We start from the raw sequence: 18,892 nt of genomic DNA on the forward strand, positions 1-18,892 counted from the left end.
AATATCTGCTCTTCAACAGCCCTGTCGTTATTTTCTGGTCTCCGCTGTTTATTGTGGACAGTAATGTCTGCCACGCCCTCTTTAATTTTGTTTTGAGACAGGGTCTCGTTATGTAGTCCAGACTGGCCTCAAATTTGTGATCCTTCTTCAAGGGACTATTTTCAGGACTGAAGGAAAAGAAGAAGCTCTCTGTACATCATAAATCTCTGTACAGATATGTTTCTTTTTTATTTTAAAAAGAATAGTTTAAAAAAAAAGAACAATAGCACTTTACATGTCAGATGCCTCCTCTGACAGGAGAGACCTAGAGATCTCTCTCTATCTCTCTGGGTCTCTCTGTCTCTCTCTGTTTCCATCTGTCTCTCTCTGTCTCTGTCTCTCTCTCTGTGTCTTTGTCTCTATCTGTCTGTCTGTCTGTCTCTCTGTCTCTCCTTCTCTCTGGCTGCCCAGGGTGCTTTGGTGTGAAAGCACAAAAGCTAGACACTTAACATGGATTAGGGGGTTCACTGTCTAAGTCCAAGGCTTCAATCCTTAACCATTTATAGGATCTTAAGTCAACCCTTATCTTCTTCGGAAAAAAAATTTGTTAATATACTGAGGACTGAATTCAAGACCTTGTGCATACTAGGCCACCACTCTACCACTGACCTACATCCTTAAGCCTTTTCTATTTTATTTTGAGACAGGATCTCATTAAGTATCCCAGGCTGGCCTCAAACTTGTGATCCTCCTGCCTCAGCCTCCCGAGTAACTGGAATTACAGATGTGCACCACAATGCTAGGCTTCCTTAACATCTTGAAACTTCCATTTCCTCACCATTAAAGTGGGGATGATAGTGCCTGTCTCATGGGTTTGTCAGGAGAAAAAGAAAGGAGAATGCAATTATTGTGTATGTCAGTAATACTTATTTTAATATTGATCTGAAAACAAATTCCAAGAAATTTTAGGAAAGATTTTCTTCTAAGGTCTACAACCTAACCCATATCATTTATTTAGTAAACATTCATAGAATACATCCTATGCACTGGGCTCACCATTTATTCAATAAACATTCTTGGAGTACCTACTGTGTGCTGGTCCCACCACCCACTTATCATTGATGTTGCAAAGGAAGAAAAAGGAGTAGGCATTGTTCTGGAGTGAAGGCCTCTATGCTAGGTGTAGTATTTATTAGTTTAATATCATACTAGGCTCATTCACTGGTTTTTAATTTAATCTTTTACAAGCTGCTGGGAACACCCTATTTTAAATATGACCCAGCAGAAGGATGTGGGTTGTTGAATCAAAAGAAAGAAATCTTCTTTAGCTTTTGGAGTTCCCCTGGGAAAGGTCATCTAATAGCAGTGTGGTGGGGAAATAAAGGCTCAGAGGTGGAAGGGATTTCTAGAAAGGAAGCCAGTGGCTGAAATAATGGGGATTTGGTATCTTCCTGTATCTGTTTTTTATTCCTTCACAGGGCTCTTCAAAGGGCTTCAGACATAATGAACATCTGGGAGTTTTGGTAGTAAACTGTACCCCCACAAGCTATGCATTTAGAAGGATAGAGGCAGGAGGGAGGAGACCCCTGAGCCTTGTGCTATGATTATTAGCAAGAATTTAATTTGTACCCTGCTTATGTGAACCCCATGAAACGTGTTTTTCTGTGGTAATTCATTTAACTCGCTCAGCAACCCAATGAGGCATAAAATCCCTTGTTATCAATATTTACATGTGTTCATACTATAAGACTAAAAATAATGAAGTAATTGTCCAAAGTCACACTCCATGTTCCTAGAAAGTTACAAGTCTACTTGACTCCAAAGCCGGGATTTCCCTAGTACACTGTATTGTATCTCTTGGGAAAGTTATTTCGTCTCCCAAGATAAAGAATCTACTTATCCCAGAGGACAAGATGACTTTTAAGTTCTCTTTTGCATCTGCAAGTTTTGATTGGCATTAGTTGCTTCAGCCAGGGGCTGACAAACTGGAGCAAATCCAGCCAGCCGAACGTTTTTATCAGTAAAGTTTTATTGGAACACAGCCACACATATTTAGGTATTGTCCATAATAGCAAAGTGAATAGTTGCAACAGAGACTTTCTGGACTACAAAGCCTAAAATATTTACTATCTAGCTCTTTCACAGAAAAAGTTTGCTGGCTCCTGGGATATACTAGGAGTCTAGAGGTTTCAATGGCAATTAACTACACGTGGTGAATAGAAAAGATTCTGGAGGGCCACATATCAAGTGTAAACAGTGGAAGGGGTAAGACGGTGACTTCTGCTGTTTACATTTTATACTTTAGAAATATTTTTAAAAATTTTTTTACTAAGTTATACCTTATATATAACAATATGCACACATTCTACATGTAAAGACACTTGATGTATCTTCCACCCTGATTAAAGCATGAAACCTTTCTACCATTCCAGAAACTGCTACCACTGTAGATTTCTCTTTCTACTTTTTAAGTGCCTATACATGTAATCACACAGTATATATCCTTTCGTATCTGGAAAAAAATTATTTTTGTATTAGAATTTTACTGCTGATAATTGAGAAAATCTGACAAGTATAAATAAGCAAACAGAAAAATCATCTCTAACAGTATAATCCAGAGATATATTCTCTTCTTCGGTATTTTGTTAAGCATCTACTTTATATCAGCACCTCTCCAGGCATTGAAGAGCGAGACATGAGAAAGTCCTTAACCCTTGTGGACCTTTACAGCCTGAGGTGTGTATTTTTCATGGGCTAGTCAAACATCTCATGTACACTACTATTCAGAGATCTGGCCTGAGCTCTTACACTATATCTGGCCAAAAAGCTTGAAGTGGAGACTCCAGTAATTTAAGACCTTTTAGTAATTTCAGATCAGGAAAATTGGAGTTCTTACATAGTTATCCAAACCAACTGGTCATTTTTCAAAAGCAGAATCAGAGGCCCAGAGGAGGTACTCACTAAAGCCTTTGGGGGTGAAGAATCACCCAGAAAGGAGTGTTATAGCCAGAATTAGAACCTCAAGCTTCTGACCCTGGAGTCTAGAATGTTTTGTGGGTTTCAACAGCTCAGAACAGGATAGAATGGTATTTATGTTTTATTCCAGGGACGATTGCACTTGGAGCCCTACTAGTCACCGCCAACTCAGTGGGAAGCCTTCGAGAGCAGAAGAGCAGAGATCAGAAAGACCAGGGTCTCCTGTAAACAAAGAAAGGTAAACGTGGAAAGTGGTGGTAGTAGGAAGGGAAACTATCACAAACTGAAGAAAATTACAGGCGAAGTGAGTTCACAGGAGCTGCATCCACCATTTGGTAAAATTACCAACACGATGCTCAGAAAACCTTCATAAATGATATGCCAAGTAGATTTCAAATTATTTCATACCAGGGACGGCATCTCCCTTAGAAAATCTTGGAATCTAACTGCAAATTTGTTGGAAGAAGAGCCTAATAGTGTCTCTTCGAATTCAGTAACTCTTAAAAACAATCTGGGAATATAAAAGCCCAAAGAGATCAGTTGCCTCGCTTCTCAGCATGACTTCATGGTGTGTCTCTATTTTTCTAAATATATGAGAGCCTGCCATACTCCTGGGACCTGTGATTGTTAATGCATTTCATTTTCACGAAAACACAGTATAACGTCATTATTCTTTTGCACGTTTAGGTCTGTTTGACTACAGAGCCTGCCCCCCTTCTCAGCTGTGTATTCTCCCCCTGCCCCAAAGAATCTCCCTTTCAACTCTCATCTCCCAAAACAATGAAAGCTAGGGACCCTCTTCTTTCATCCTAAAGCCTTGCTCCAAACAGCACTCAAATTAACTTCCTCCAGTGGTTACAAGCAACATCTCTGTAGACTTTCCAGTGTCTTGTCTTTTCTTTTCTTTTTTTTTTTTTTCAGTATTGCTATCAAATCTGGGGCCTCATGTGCATGGTAGGCAAATATTTTAACACTGAACTACATTTGTAGCAGCTTTTATTTTATTTTGAGACAGAGTTCTTAAGTCGTCCATGCTGATTTTCCTACCTCAGCCTCCTTGAGTGGCTACAATGTCCAGCTTATTTTCCCATCTTTAACATGAGGTTACTGCCTCAGTCTGTCCCAACTTTATCCCATGTGAAGCATAGGCAGAGATTATTGCAGACATGCTGAGTCTTCTTCTATTGGGGGAGAGAAGTTTCTCTGAAGAGTTTCAAGACAGAACTCATTTAGATGCTAAATCTAAGACCTATACTGTAAAGGATATGCTGTTGGTCTCCTTATTCTTTGTTAAATTTTTTAGGGTAGGTGCTGAATCTATTCACAGTACTTGCAACCACGTCATAAGTACCTACAATAGCAGCAAGTGAGAAATACAAGGCAGGTCTGGGGAAGAGGCTTACAGGAATTTCTGGCTATGAATAGCAAGATTACATGGAAGATATAACTGGGCACTCATAGGAATTTTCCCCTGTGTGCAATTTCTGTATTTTTATTTGGGTGGCTGAGGTGTGGGGAAGAATGGGTTTGCTGATACCTGAATGTTGAGGGCGAAAGAGGCTTGGAAGTTCAAGGAGGTGAACAGCAGTTAGAACTACAACTGCTTTTTAACTATTATCTTGTTACAAAGAGAAGTAATGTTTGGCTTTTTAATGGGCCTTCCCAGTTTAACATAGAATCTGATCTACATTGTACTTGGTGCTTCTATAACTATAACAGAGAGAAAGAGACAGAGAGGAGGGAGGAGGCTGTTCTCCAGGGGCATTTACTCTGAACACTTCATTATCCTGCTTGAGAGGAGCTGAGGAGACAGAAAATTCTCCACTGAGTGGAATTACAGTGGGCAAACATCTGCCATATGTCACAACAAACTAGAAAACAAGAAGGCGGGATGAAGGGCCCTCACTTCTATGGATTTATTACCCCTTTTTCAGGGAAGAGGGACTGAGATAAGTGTAAACCTTCCCAGGAATCTATACACACAACTACCTCCTTTCTTTCTGGCTCCCAGGACAGGTGACCCAGACACCTGTTGTCCACCACGCTAAGCTCTCTCTCTATCCCTAGTTTAAACTCAGCTTTCTCCTAATTATCTCTGAAGGTGGGAGAGAAAGGAGGACATATTCAGAAGCTCCTTTGCAATTTTCCTGCTGATTCTCATTTTTTGTCCCTAACGGCCGAGTCCTTCCTATTCCCGAATTCGTTCTCTCTGATTCTGAGAACTCCAAGCTTCCAGAAGTGCTAGGTTTCACTGGCCTCTTGGCTTTTACAAGGGGGCCTCCTGCCTTCCCAGACTGGAAAGTGTGCACACTATTTTCAGAACGAGGGTTTGCACAGGTGGTCTTATTCAGCGTGTACAACTCTGCTGCACTGCACCTACCCTCTCAGCCTTTTCCACAGATGAGGAAACTGGGGCTCAAAGACAAGAGTGTCTTCTGCCCCAGGAGTCTGAGTGGTACACCCTAAGGAGCCCCTTCCCCTGTTCTGCAAGTCAGATCTCAGCCTATAGGCTTGGGTGAGTTGGGTGCCTCCTTCCTCCCCTTTGCCGCCGTCCCAGAGGAGTTGTGGCAGAAACTCCTGCAGTGTTGAAGCGCCCAGGGCTTCCTTCCCAGCCAGGTCTGGCTGGGGAAAACTTCGTTCCTTCAGTGGCTTTCTCAGTGCCTTCTCCACTTGGCGAGTGAGACTCCCCAACACTGCAGCAGTGACCTTGCCTTTGCAGAATGCGCCGCGGGTGTCCTGAAACTACGAACAAACCAGAAGTGAGTGGGCCCGGGACACACAGCTCCAATGTTCACTCAGCCGCAGGCCAAGCTTTACTTTCACTCCTAGAAAGGAGTCCCCACGGTCTTAGCTTTTTTGCAGAAGTGGAGGCCCTTTGATAGGCCGGGTTTAAACAGGAGGTTGCCACCTAGGCGTCCAGCACATCGAGCTGCTAGAGGGACCTCCACTTGGGCGATTTCTTCTGGTCATAAATTAGTCGGTGACTCCTTCACTGTTGCCTACGCTATGCCGGCCCGCAGTTCCGCAAATCCAAACCGCCAGCCCTGGACCGTGAGGGTTCGGGGCCCAGAGAGCAGTAACTGAGGTTAAAATAAACGGAGTCTCCCCAATCCACATTCACCCCACCTGAGACCCCCTTCCTCCTGGCCTCCGCGTTCCTGCCCAAGGGGTCAGTCAGTTTCTCCTGCACCCCGCTGGCTCTCCGGATTTACCACCTGTGCACGCCTGGGAAGCTCTCTACCTGCATCCTCCTCTGTCTTCTTCCAAGAGCACCCCCAGTTTTCTCCAGCTCTCACCTGAACCCCAGAAGCGCAGTTTCGTCTGTGTGGCCAGTGGAAAAGTCCCCGCACCTAGGCTGCAAGCCACTTGCTTTAACAAGTCCAAAGGTCAGCTAAAGTTTAGCTGATAAGCAGAACCCACAAAAGAAGGTCTTCAGCCCCCCAGCGTGAGTACAATGGGCCCCGGCAAGCTCAGCTCCCGGCCCGGGTCTCTCGCTCCCCGCGACTGCTTTCTCTCTCTCTCTCTGGGTTTCCCCCTCCCCACCACCATTTGCATCTTGCCGAAAGCAGGGCCCTTCCCACTAATTTGCATATCTTATATGGCCTAATGGTGGCGATCATGGCAAGTTAGAAGTTTTCTGACTCCTCTCGGAGGAGGCTCCGGGACCCCGGGAGTAACAAGTGTCTGGAGGCTGAAGGGTGGAGGGGTTCCAGGACTTGGGGTTCTCTTGTGAAACTCCCCTCCACCCTCCTCTCTCGCACCCACCCACCCCCTCACCCCCTTCTCTTTCCGTCCTTGGAAAATGGTGTCCAAGCTCACGTCGCTCCAGCAAGAACTCCTGAGCGCCCTACTGAGCTCCGGGGTCACCAAGGAGGTGCTGGTCCAGGCCTTGGAAGACTTGCTGCCATCCCCGAACTTCGGGGTGAAACTGGAGACGCTGCCTCTGTCTCCCGGGAGCGGGACCGATCCCGACACCAAGCCGGTCTTCCATACTCTCACCAACGGCCACGCCAAGGGCCGCTTGTCTGGGGACGAGGGCTCCGAGGACGGCGACGACTATGACACCCCTCCCATCCTCAAGGAGCTGCAGGCGCTCAACACCGAGGAGGCGGTGGAGCAGCGGGCAGAGGTGGACCGGATGCTCAGGTAGGCAGCGAGCGCGGTGCAGAGCTCGCGCTGGAGTCTCCGGAGCCCGGGCCCCGCGCCCGAGCGACACAGCGCCCACTGCTCCCGCAAGCCCGTTTGCTACTCGAGAAGTCCCCCCGGGAGGCGTTCTACTTCTCCCCCAACACCTGGACCCTTCCCAGACCCTCAACCAGGCTCCCTTGGGCCCGAGGCTCCAGGTCAGCGTCGGGACCCTAGGGCCTTCCCCGTGGGGCCGGGGCTCGGCCCGCGAGAACTAGAGGCGCGGAGCCTTTTGCCCGAGGTTTGACCCAGAGACTGAAGGAGTGAGTGGGTGCGGTGAAATCACTGTGATTTCCCAGGAGTAGAAGCACCAGTCCTGCAAGCCTCAGGCCGCACTGCTTGAGGTCAGGAAGCCGTGGCCGGGCTTGGACACAGCGACCCGCCGTGCTTTGCAGAGGGACCCGCCGCGAGCACCTGGGGCCGGGATCTGGTGGGCGCTCGCATCTGCGGCGCCCAGGCTGGACTCGGAATTATCTCGAATTCCCAAAGCGGTCTTTGGATTTGTAAAGGGGAACGTTTGCATGTGCGGTCAGAGTGGACCCGCGCCGGGCAAAAGAAACCACGAAGCTGAGCAAGCGCGGGTGGTGTAGGCTAAATCCGACGAAGAGTCTATTCGCAGAGGATTTGGTCTCGATCTGCGAAAGGAGGCGCGCAAGCACGTTGCCTCCGACACCCGGCGCCCCAGGGGGAATTCGGGAGAGCGGGCCTTCTCGCCCCGGGCCCGGATCCTCTGGGTCCTCACCGACCGGCCTACTCTTTGACAGCTAGTTACTAATTATCCAAAGAGCCCAGTGGTTCTGGGAGATCGCACCTCGCTCTGGGGCCACAGGGGTTTAGGAAAGAACCGCTCGCTTGTCTCTCAATTCTTAAGCGCTGCGATTTGAAAGTTTCAGAGCCCAGGACTGAAGTCGCTCCCGGCCTGGCCACGCGCTCGCAGTGCCCTTTCGGGGTGGGATGTGACCTTGCTTTTGAATTTGCGCCCTGGGGACTCGGTGGCTTGCCCTCTAGACAACATAATCGGGGGCATTTCTAGCCCCCGCCCCTAAATGTTTTGCTATAATTCATAGACTTAAGGTTCTTCCCTCGCCATTTCCCTTTGTGGCGGCGTTAGATCCCGGGCAGGCTTAGGGGACAGCAAGATGTGGGTCGCCGAGGCGGGGAGGAGTCCGCAGAGGAGCCCCTCAGAATGGCTGGGACTCCAGGGCGGCGCGGAGGGTGACCCGGACCTGGGAACAGCCAGGATCCCGGCCGCGGGTCACCCAGGCCTCGGCCCTTCTGCCTGGCCCCCGGGGCCGCTGGCTAGGGCAGAACTCCTACGATCTGGGGCGCCCGAGCAGACCAGGGCGCCCCTCTGCACCCGGCCCAGCATCGCCCGGCGGGACACAGCAGAGATGTAACATAAACTGCAGCACGTGGAGTTGGGGTGTTATTAATTTATTTCTATAAATCATCAACAGAAAGATACACAAAGGGCCGTGATTAGGTTGAAAAGAGAGGCGGGTTATTCATTGGCGAAGTTGTAAACGCGGCTTAGAAAGGGAAGGAAATCAAAACGCAGACGCGGGGGTGCTCAACGCCGCTCTCGGGGCGCGCGCCCTGCACTGCAGGACGAGCCACGTCTCCACCCCCAGACCCTGCGCAGCCGAGGGCCCCCGCCGCCCTAACGGGGCTGCTCGAGCCCGGAGCAGCCAGAGGAGCCCCAGGGCCGCCGACACCCGCAGGCCCAGCAGGTGGAAAGCCAGGCCCAGCCTGGTTCGGGTGTCTTCGGACCTTAGCCCTCTCTCTCCCCAAAGCAGGGTGGGGAGGAGGATTAGGGAGGCCGAGACCCTCGCCAGAATTAGGTTCGCTGGACAGATCCTGAGGCTTTTCTCCCCTTGTCAAGTGGGTGCTGTCTTCGCTCCCCAACTCCGGGCTCGTCAGACTTTATTAAAGTAATTTTTCAAGAAATTGTCTGCGGTTCCCAGGTCACTGCACAATCGGTTTCAGAGCGCCAGGCACAAGCGCCCCTTACCTCCACCCACCTCCTTTTTTTTCTTGTCCAGCCTATTCCCCTAAGGCGGAAAGAAAAGAAAAGTCACTTTGGTGGAGCGCCCGGACGCCCTTTACACCTCCTAGAAGAGAAAGGCCAGGAAGGCAGGTTGGGGACTGTGTGCTGTGTGCTGCCGGGTCCTCTGCTCCCGGCGGAGCTCTCCACCAGACTGGCCGGAGGTGGCATTAGGAAAGTTGGTTGCTGCCTACGGCACCGGAGTTGTGGCTTCTCAGCGAAGGAGCCTACAGCTGTGCCGGGGTTTTTCCGCTCCGCTCGCGGGCAGCAGTCATTGTTTGCGAAGCAGCGTGCCTGGCGGACATTGCGGCGGCCAGGTCTGGCGTTTGACACCTGCGCTCCGAGCACAATGGCCATGCGCGTCTATCCGGGTTGGGAGCTCCTGAATGTGAGCTGTATTTAAAAACTAAAAGATATCTAAACCAGCTCTCGGGGCCTTTCCCAGAAAAGATACGGGAATTCTGGAGGCAGAGAGGTATAAAGGTGTAGTAACTACGCCATCTTACCCTGAACTCTAGTTCTTTTAATTCGGACTTGAAGGTTTTGCCTTGTTTATAAGATTTTTGTGGACTTTTTACAAATTGAAACCGGCCTGATTGTTGAACTGATTCACTTTTTTCACCGAGCTGTTTGCACTTAGAACATTGCACTATTTTCCTAGGTTTCTTAGGCGCACAAAATGAACACAGGTAAAGAAATTTCAACAAAAGACAAATGGCCAAAGAAACTGTTCAAGCAATACAGTATTAACTTCTAAAATCCAAATACTTTTTCCTAACTTTTGAAGCAACTGTTCGTATCTGTTGAAAGTGTGTTCCACCCTGAAAGTATCTTGGGAAATATTGGCCAGAAATAAACTTTCACATGATCTCTGATGTTTACATGAATATGTCTAAAATGTTTATTACCTTATTTTTCTCTTGCTCAAGGTGAATTCATGTTTAAAACAGGAATGCATTTTCTCTGTTTTTGTTCTTGTTGTTACTTCATTATGTTGTATTACTTGGAAGTACTTTTATAAATACTTGAGAAATTCGTTATTAACTTATATGTAATTAATCTAGAATTTGCATTTCTCAGAAACATCTCTTTCAAAGCCCGAGTTCTTATAAATTTAATATCAAAAGCTTTCTAAAAATAATCAGAACCATTCAAATGCTCATAAAATGTCTGTTTAATTATTAGAAGTTGAGTTCACTAAACCAAATTTTATTTGACATAGACACTATTTAGAAATAAATGTTACACTGCAACATTTTATCTATTTAGGATCTCTGCTTTAACATCATTTTTATTGTTTCATCTGAAACAAATTTTCCCTTCATTTTTACGACCTATCAAATATATATATATTATATATAAATGCACAGTAAAGAGATGGTGTTTATAAATTTAAAATGTACAATATTTGTGAAAGTATTGTTTCTTTGATACTTTTACCCTATACTATGTCTTATTTTCTTAATTTAAATGACATTTCTCATTTTGTCACCTATTTACTAAGCAAGAAATGATATTAGCAAAGTTGAGAAAATTTTAAATAAATATCAAAGGCACTAATACAAAGTTTTTTGCATGCCTGTGTTTATAAGAAATGAAGTCTGACCACGTTCTTAGCCCAAACTTAAAATTTATGAGACAGTTACCTTCCAGATTCGCTTGCCATATCCGAGGAGGAATGTACGAAGAATACAGTAAAACAAGGCATTTGAGATTGTTAATGTCTTACTGCAAAACTGAAATCATTTATCTTCCTTAAATTTTATTTGGGAGGCGGAGGTGTGGATTTTTTTTTTTTTTAACTTTACCTTCCTTGCAGGTGGTATGATTCTTTGATCCCAGGGAGGAATGTCATTGTATTTGAAAACTTTTGTAAACTCTACAAGGGATTTAATATTTAGCTATTAAGTCCTCCTTGCTTTTCAGGAAACAAGACACATATTTCACCCTTGTTTTATAAGAGACTGATTCAATAGTTCAGAAAGAAAATAATGTAAGAGAAGCTTAGACTGAAATGCAGTAAAGTCAGCAACGGAGGCTGCCTCCGTCTTTGTAAGATCTGTCCACCTGGTCTCAAGCTCAGCTCTACTCTCCAGTGGGTCTGGCCTCTTAAATATCTCGAATTCCAGGAAAATGAAGGAAAGCAAAACAAAACAAGAGCTTTTTCCTCCCCTGCTTAATGAGAGTGTGTGAGTGGTCTTTGCTCATTTCTGAAGATGAACAGTCGTCTTCTCTTTCCTGCTGATTTTGGAAGAAAGGGAAAGTGCATTGTGCAGGGGTTTCAGCTCTTCTACTTAGGTGGTTTCTTTGCGGTGGGGGGGCATTGTTTGGTTTTGGTTTGTTTTTTTTTTTTTTAGAGTTTTTTTTTTTTTTCTTCGTTCCTCTCCCAAGGTTGTAATTTGGACAGGTAGAGAAATACATGGAAGTTGGTTTTGCAGAGTATAGGTAGAACCACTAGCAAGAAACTATTTCTCCCTAGACGTCTTCCACCAGCACTCTAACCATTTGCTTATCTGTCTAGTGAGGATCCATGGAGGGCTGCCAAAATGATCAAGGGCTACATGCAACAGCACAACATCCCCCAGAGGGAAGTGGTGGATGTCACAGGCCTGAACCAGTCACACCTCTCCCAGCATCTCAACAAGGGCACCCCTATGAAGACCCAGAAGCGCGCCGCCCTGTACACCTGGTACGTCAGAAAGCAGCGGGAGATCCTCCGACGTAAGTGCTTGCATCCTGCCTCTGCTCCAACTTGAAAAGATCTCTGCCCTCACTCTGACCCTTGTGGGCTGCCTCTGTTTCCCCTTGATCAACAAGGCCTTTATGAGCACTTGGCAGGTGGATTTGGCCTTCGTAGTTAGTTGCCACACGTAGACTGGCTTGTGTCATTTTCTCCCTCCACAGCCCCTTGTTACCCAGCCAGATGCTTTCAAGCCCTTCAGTGTGCAATGTACCTTGAATTTTTTGGTCCTTCTTCCCAACATCCTTTTCTCTGAAACTCAGTAGATAACAGAATAGAATATCTTCCATAATGTAAACCAAGCATCTCCCCTTAATATATGACCAGAAGCCAGAGTTTCCAAAGAAGACATTTTATGGCAGTCAAGAATATTGCTGTTATTTTCCTACCCTCTGAAATAGGAATTAAAAATGAAGGCATTTGTATAGATAGGGACATTTAGAATCCAACCCTGCGCTTTGACAGGGGATCAGGTGGCACCAAGTCCAGAATCAATTTAAAGTTCTTACTCACATTTGCCAAGAGGAGTAGAGTTGGGGACCTCAGCTGATGATCCTGTTCAATAAAGAAGCCACTTCTGGCTGAGGCAAGAGACAGTAAAAGTATCTGCCTTTGAAACTCTGACCCATCAGTTCTTGTCATTCCTTGTGCCATCCCAAAGATTTCGTCCTTTTCCAAGAGTTCTTCCACCCAGTAATACTGAAAGACTTTTGTTTTGATTTTTTTGGGTTTTTTTGTTTTTGTTTTTGTTTTTTTTTTCCGGTACCGGGAATTGAACTCACGACCTTGCACTTGCCAGGCAGGCGCTGTGCCGCTGAGCTAAATCCCCAGCCCCTGTTTTGATTGTTTACTCTTCAGTTGGAAGCATTACATGGATAGATTAGATGAAGCAAAGTGACAACTGTTTGCTGCTTAGAGGAGAAGCCCCTTTGCAGTATGGATTGACTCCAGCCTTGGCAATTAGTTCTTTAAGAATTTGTGTTCCTGACATGAAGCAACTCTCTAGTTCCTGAAATTCTCAGGAGCTACAGTCTCCAAAGGCCAGAGAACTCTTGGGACTCACCCAACCTCCCAGCTTGTACTGCATTTGTGTATCCCCTGAGATACCACCGAAAAGAGGGAAGGGAAGGCAGGGAAAGTCAGCTGGAATTTCTGTAAAGGCAGAAGTCCCAGGAAGATGGTCAGAATGCTTGAGAGAGAACGGTTTACAAAAGCTGATGGGTGGTAGAAGCTGCTCATAACAATTGTTGTTGTTATTGATGTAAAGCCACGTGAGGCATAAAGCTTAAGAAACATTCCTTTCTTTTGTAAATATCATGTGTATACCTATTATGTGGCAAACAACATGCTAAGCTGTGGGGTGCACAGGTCCTTTTCTGCAGGGACTTCCACTTGCTGAAGAGCTTAGATGTTTGGGTAAATAATGACCATTGCTTTCCAAGAGCTGTTATAAAGATACACAGAAGGAGCAGCGGAGAAATTGCTAAATCACTTAGACACCTCTTGGAAGGCTTCCTATATGAGGTGACATTTAGCCCAGTTTTGAAGAATGAATATGAGTCATACCAGCATGGAATAAAAATTAGGAAGGGAGATAAATAAAGCAGAAACAAGTGAGTGGGATGAGTGGAAGGAGAAGGGGAGAGAATAAAAAAAGATGATACATGATTACAAAATTTCATGAAAAACTGAAACAAATAAATGGTAGTATTCATGGGCCTGTCTGTACATACAACCTGCTTGTCTAAGCCAGCTCCCAACCCTAGAAAGAGGCTGCTGAAGACAGCTTCTCCCAGGTAACTTTTATGAGTAATGAACATTTTCTGCCCCATTTCCAACCCTGGTTAATCCAAAAGGAAGTGGAGGATATGTGAGAGTTTAGTTTATCAAACACTGAGAGAGCCAAGAGCTGAGCCCCTAAGGTCAGTAGGTCCCGGATGCTTGCTTCTGAGTACCTTCAGGCAATCCCCTGGCTGATCCAGGCATACACTGGCTTCTACAGACCTGACAGGCTGCTGCCTCCCCAAAGGGCAAGTGAGACACTAGGATGGTTGCAACCCTGCGGGATGGCTGTGTGTTTCACACCCACCACAGACAAAGCTTCAGGGATGAGGTTTGTTACCACCACAGAAATCAGATTTGGGGAGTTTAGGGGTGTATTGTTTGTTTTTGTTGTTGTTGTTGATTTGGGGTTTTTTCCAGAGAGGATTCAGAAGCTGGTAGTTAGGAGCCTTAGAGTCTACAGGCTGAGTTCACACTCTAGCTCCTGCCCCAAGCCTGTGTGACTTTGAGCAAGTTACATAACCTCTCTGCGCTTCAGTTTCTTCCCCTGTAAAACAGATATAATAATACCTTTCACACACAGAGGCTGTGAGAGTTGTATGAAGGAATTCATTTAGAGGATGCTGCACAAAACCTCACCATAGTAATGGCTCATTAGAGGTTGACTGTTATGACATCTGTTTGCCCAAAGGAAAAATTCAAATTGATTGCAGGTCCTTGGTTTGAATGCTCATGGGCAACTCTGTAGGTAACATGTAGGGCCCACAGGGGAGACAGAAGACACTGAGCAGGGAGCTTCTTTCTCCCCTTTGATTGTCCCTCAAGTAACTGCACATAGAGAGCTGCTCTGCAGACCAAATAATGTAGGAGGTGTGCAGGCATGGCCACCAGAGGAATCTGGGTCATCATCAACATCATCGTCCTGACTAAGGGTTAATGTTTTTAAAAACTGTTTAGCGCCCCCTATCTCATTCCACAGGAAGGGAAACTGAGTGATCAAGGAGTTAAACAATTTGTCTGGGGCCCCTCGTTTTCCCAAAGAGTCAGTGATTTCCTGCTCATCAGTTTAGCAGAGACTATTTCAAGTCTCCAAGCCCCTCAGGTGGCCTGAGAATCACCCAAAGTGAGTGAGGCCCAAACAAAAGGTTGTAGTGAGAAGAAGCACACTCCATCAGCCAGGAAGACTGCTCATTAACTTGGCCAATTAGCCACTGGTTAAACAAAGTCCAGCCGTCCCTGTATCTGGGATCCTACATCCAGGCTGGTTAGGAGCCCACTGCTTCCTCCTGATGCAGCCAAAGTGGATATAGGTCCTTAGATAAGTGAGAATTTATTATGTGTCAGGGTGCTTGGCCTATGTTTATTCATCTGTAAAATGGAACCAATCACCCCTAATGAACCCTGCGTCATGCAGTTGTGAGGAAGTGGACAACAAAGCTCTCTTTTTTAAACTAAGTGAATGTACAATTTATTTAAACCAAGCACTTCTTGGCCTTTTGGCTAAGATCAAGTGTAATTTATTTAAACTATATAGGCTAAGAGATCACCACTGGGCCCAGGTGCCATCTTTCATTCATTCATTTGACAAAAATGGATTGAAGGATCCTGGAGAGTGGACAGACGGGGAACATCATTCCATCTACATGTACCACCCTCCAACTCATCCAGTGCCATTCCTAACATGGCCCTCTGTCTCAGTGTCTGCCCTAGTCACCCTCTAGTTTGTGGGTGACCTATAAGACTTCCTGCATGGGCTTTCTCCCTCATAAATGGACCCTTGTACACGTCCACATACAGACCCATACCATTACCTTTGAAATTATATTTGAGGTCTAAAGAGCATCTTCTCTTTCTAATACAAAGCTTCAAATATATTTATTTCAAAGCATTGTTTGAAATGTTTTGGGCTTTGTATTTTTCTGAGAACCTAGCATTAGAATGCAGATGTTTAGTATGTATGAGCAGAAAGGAAGGGTGGGGACAGCTATGTACAGTCAAGCTCTGAATATGTTGTGTAAGAGTAAATTGCACCCTAGAAGTGTTTCTCTTGGCCTGAGACTTGGTGGAATTCATTCCCTTGTCATTAAAATACAAGTGTTCAGAATTGAGAGTGTTGCTTCATGTCTGAGGACCAGTGACCCAAGAAAAAATATTAATTTCCTCAACACGGTGCCTGGCTACATTTAAGTTCCTTGGAAGAAAGGAAGAGGGTGACTTTGCTGGAGCACTGAGGTGTGCCACGAGGAGCCTGTCATGAGGCCTCTCCACTCTGGCTTCACACACAACCATGGCAGATTACAAAGCTTAGGGGAGAGGAATCAAGGGGTCTTTGTCCGTCTGTTTATCTGTCTGTCTGTCTGCCAAGTGAAGGCTACAGGCCCTATCAAATCTACCCCTTTCTCTTTTCAGAGTTCAACCAGACAGTCCAGAGTTCTGGAAATATGACAGACAAAAGCAGTCAGGATCAGCTGCTGTTTCTCTTTCCAGAGTTCAATCAACAGAGCCAGGGGCCTGGGCAGTCCGATGATGCCTGCTCTGAGCCCACCAACAAGAAGATGCGCCGCAACCGGTTCAAATGGGGGCCCGCATCCCAGCAAATCTTGTACCAGGCCTACGACCGGCAAAAGAACCCCAGCAAGGAAGAGAGGGAGGCCTTAGTGGAGGAGTGCAACAGGTAACAGCACCAGCAGCTTGCTCGAGCAGGCAGGCAAACACGTGGACCCAAGATCCACCCCCTCAGTCCTGGGAAGTTGAAATACTGGTTATCCAGATAAGTGTGGCTAAATTGGAACGTTTCCAAAGCATTTTGCTCAGAACCCCAGTCTCAATGTATTGATAAATAACTTTGACAAACATCATATGGCTACTTCTTCGAGAGTTGCAACACACAGTAATATATTACCAACTATGAGAAGTCCTACAGTCAAGAAACTTGCATAGCTTTAGTGGTTGTTAACCATGGACTCTTTCCTCTTTGGAATACTTGCTAACATCCCCATAAATTATTATTCTAGGGAAGACACTCTGGAGAATACTGGTATAAACTATGATGACCGGCAAAACCAATATCATGTCATTGGTCTCCATACAGGGCCAGGCAAAATCATTTTGTAGCCACAGATTCTGGGTCTGGCCTCCACCAGTTTGCCCACCCATTAGTCCAAAAGGAAACTATAGGGAAGTAAGAATTAGTTGGATCTGTTCAATCCATTTGGTCCATATCATTTCAGTAGAGTTGTTTTTATGTCTTAATAACTGTATGTCATTATAAAGAAAGGGAACTACTGGAAATCCTCAGGAGAACTTTTTGTGTTACTCCGGTCTGGTCCTCCCTGACTCCAGTATTGACTTTCTAACAGACCCGCTCTTTACTGTGGCTGAAGCCTATGGGCCTCTTTATATGTCTCTGGAATGGCTTTGGCAGTGCACGGATGTGGTGAAGGAGGCCAGGCTGAGAGGCAAATCCATCTGCCTGTGCAGGCACAGGGTTCTCAGGCTGTGCCCTGTCTCCTGATAATGAGAATTCCTCTCCAGCATCCAGTGATGTCTCAGGATATATTTCACACCCAAGTGTGTGGTTTCATCAACTCTATTAAAACGAGAGACAAAGCATTTGGGGTTGCCTTCTTTTATGTCCCACTAAGCCTGTCCTTGACAGGGAGCTCCTGGGTCTGAAAAAGGAATCTGGTTCGGAAGCCACAAGATGTAGCCAGCAAAAGAGTTGGCCTTTTGTGCGGTGAGAAGTTTGGCAAAATAAGGAGGTGTCAGGATGCCCAGTTGTTTGGACTGTCGCCCTGAACTGCCTATACCTGGCTGCTCTCTTCTGATCAGAAGCCACACCAGAGGGCTGTCCTTGGCCTTGCAGGGCAGCATAGTTTGCTCTGTGCCTATGCTGAATGCTCCCACCAATCATCTTCATCAGATAATTACATAGACTGGTTTTTTCTCAAATGAGGCCTTCCTCTAGCCCACTACTCAACTTGTAACTTCTGTACAATTCCTAACCAAGACTACTATGACTGTATTTGGGGCCAACCACAAGCAAATCTCCCAGCCATCCTCACTCATCAGCTCTCCTCTGTCTATTTCAGGGCAGAATGTTTGCAGCGAGGTGTTTCCCCCTCCAAAGCCCATGGGCTGGGCTCCAACTTGGTCACTGAGGTCCGTGTCTACAATTGGTTTGCAAACCGTAGGAAGGAGGAGGCGTTCCGGCAGAAGCTGGCCATGGACGCCTATAGCTCCAATCAGACGCACAGCCTGAACCCCCTGCTGGGCCATGGCTCTCCCCACCACCAGCCCAGTGCCTCACCTCCAAATAAGCTGTCAGGTAAGCAGCGTCTGGGTCTCACTGCCTCAGACCTGACTATTCTTGTTTTCCCCACTGGTCTCATTTGGTCCAAGATTTTTCAGAAGAGCAACAGCTTTGGAATGGCGCTTGGGTTAGTCTCCTGTGGCCAGAACATTTTCATGTGGCTCTGATCAAGTTTCCTCCAATTCCTTGTTCCATTGGATGTAAGGGATAGCTGAGCCCTAAGGGAGCCTTTTGTTGTAGTCTCTAACCTTGCCCTTCCGGTCAGCTTATCCACCAAGAAACTGCCTTGCCCAAGCTGCAGGCAGAGGGGTGCAGGCATGGTGGTGAGAAACAGCACCCTGGCCACCCTCTACCATCCTTGGGCATGTCCTACCCCAGTGCTCTCTTCAGTTCCAGTAAAAGTCCAGTGGCTTTAGAGAAGAGCCATTCTAGTGGCCTTGTGCTTGTTGGCTTCTGTGTTCCATCATGGCGAGGATAGCGTTGGTTACTTGGTTGCATGAAACTTTTGTAATGATTAGTTGCCCAAAACTGATTGAGTTCTTACTGTGTTTCAAGCCCTGGCCTGGAGCAGAATGTCTCTACTGTGGGGTTTAGGTCCGTCAGGCTGGAATCCTACATTCTCATTGTGAGAAATCACCCCATGTGCTGAGTGCTGTGTTTCTATAGGCTGGTCGGGTACTTCTGCAGTCTACTTCCTCCATGAAAATAGTTTCCGGAACTGGTGTGCTTATTGGGGTGCGTTTGGTGCCCATTTGAACGAAGCATGGCACAGTCTCCTATTCTGGGGAAAGGATTACAGAGGAAAGCTAACCAGTGTTTATAATTCTGGGGTGGTTCTGAAATCTGTCCTCCTTGCCTATTTTGTTGCCCTTCT

General features: G+C 46.2%; 1 protein-coding gene and 1 long non-coding RNA gene across 5 annotated transcripts in view; one reads left to right on the top strand and one right to left on the bottom strand.

Moving 5' to 3' along the window:
- Positions 1-1,986: 1,986 nt before the first annotated feature.
- On the bottom strand, positions 1,987-6,538 carry LOC102018674. Its single transcript, XR_262564.2, has 2 exons — positions 6,252-6,538; positions 1,987-5,697 (listed from the first exon to the last, which is right to left on the bottom strand). It is a non-coding gene; the product is annotated as an uncharacterized LOC102018674 (long non-coding RNA).
- A 52-nt stretch (positions 6,539-6,590) lies between these two features.
- Hnf1b (HNF1 homeobox B) overlaps positions 6,591-18,892 on the top strand; it is a 51,138-nt gene continuing 38,836 nt past the window's right edge. The window contains exons 1-4 of one of the 4 annotated variants that reach the window (XM_005393907.2): positions 6,591-7,101; positions 11,706-11,905; positions 16,116-16,380; positions 17,798-18,033. In XM_005393907.2, the coding sequence (XP_005393964.1) occupies positions 6,758-7,101; positions 11,706-11,905; positions 16,116-16,380; positions 17,798-18,033 (1,045 nt within the window). In that variant the 5' untranslated portion in view covers positions 6,591-6,757. The remainder of the gene's footprint in view (positions 7,102-11,705; positions 11,906-16,115; positions 16,381-17,797; positions 18,034-18,892) is intronic. The other 3 variants (XM_005393909.2, XM_005393908.2, XM_005393910.2) reach the window with 3 other exon arrangements.

The sequence above is a fragment of the Chinchilla lanigera genome, unplaced genomic scaffold (assembly GCF_000276665.1).
Source record: "Chinchilla lanigera isolate Chin_1 unplaced genomic scaffold, ChiLan1.0 scaffold00050, whole genome shotgun sequence".
NCBI lineage: Eukaryota > Metazoa > Chordata > Mammalia > Rodentia > Chinchillidae > Chinchilla > Chinchilla lanigera.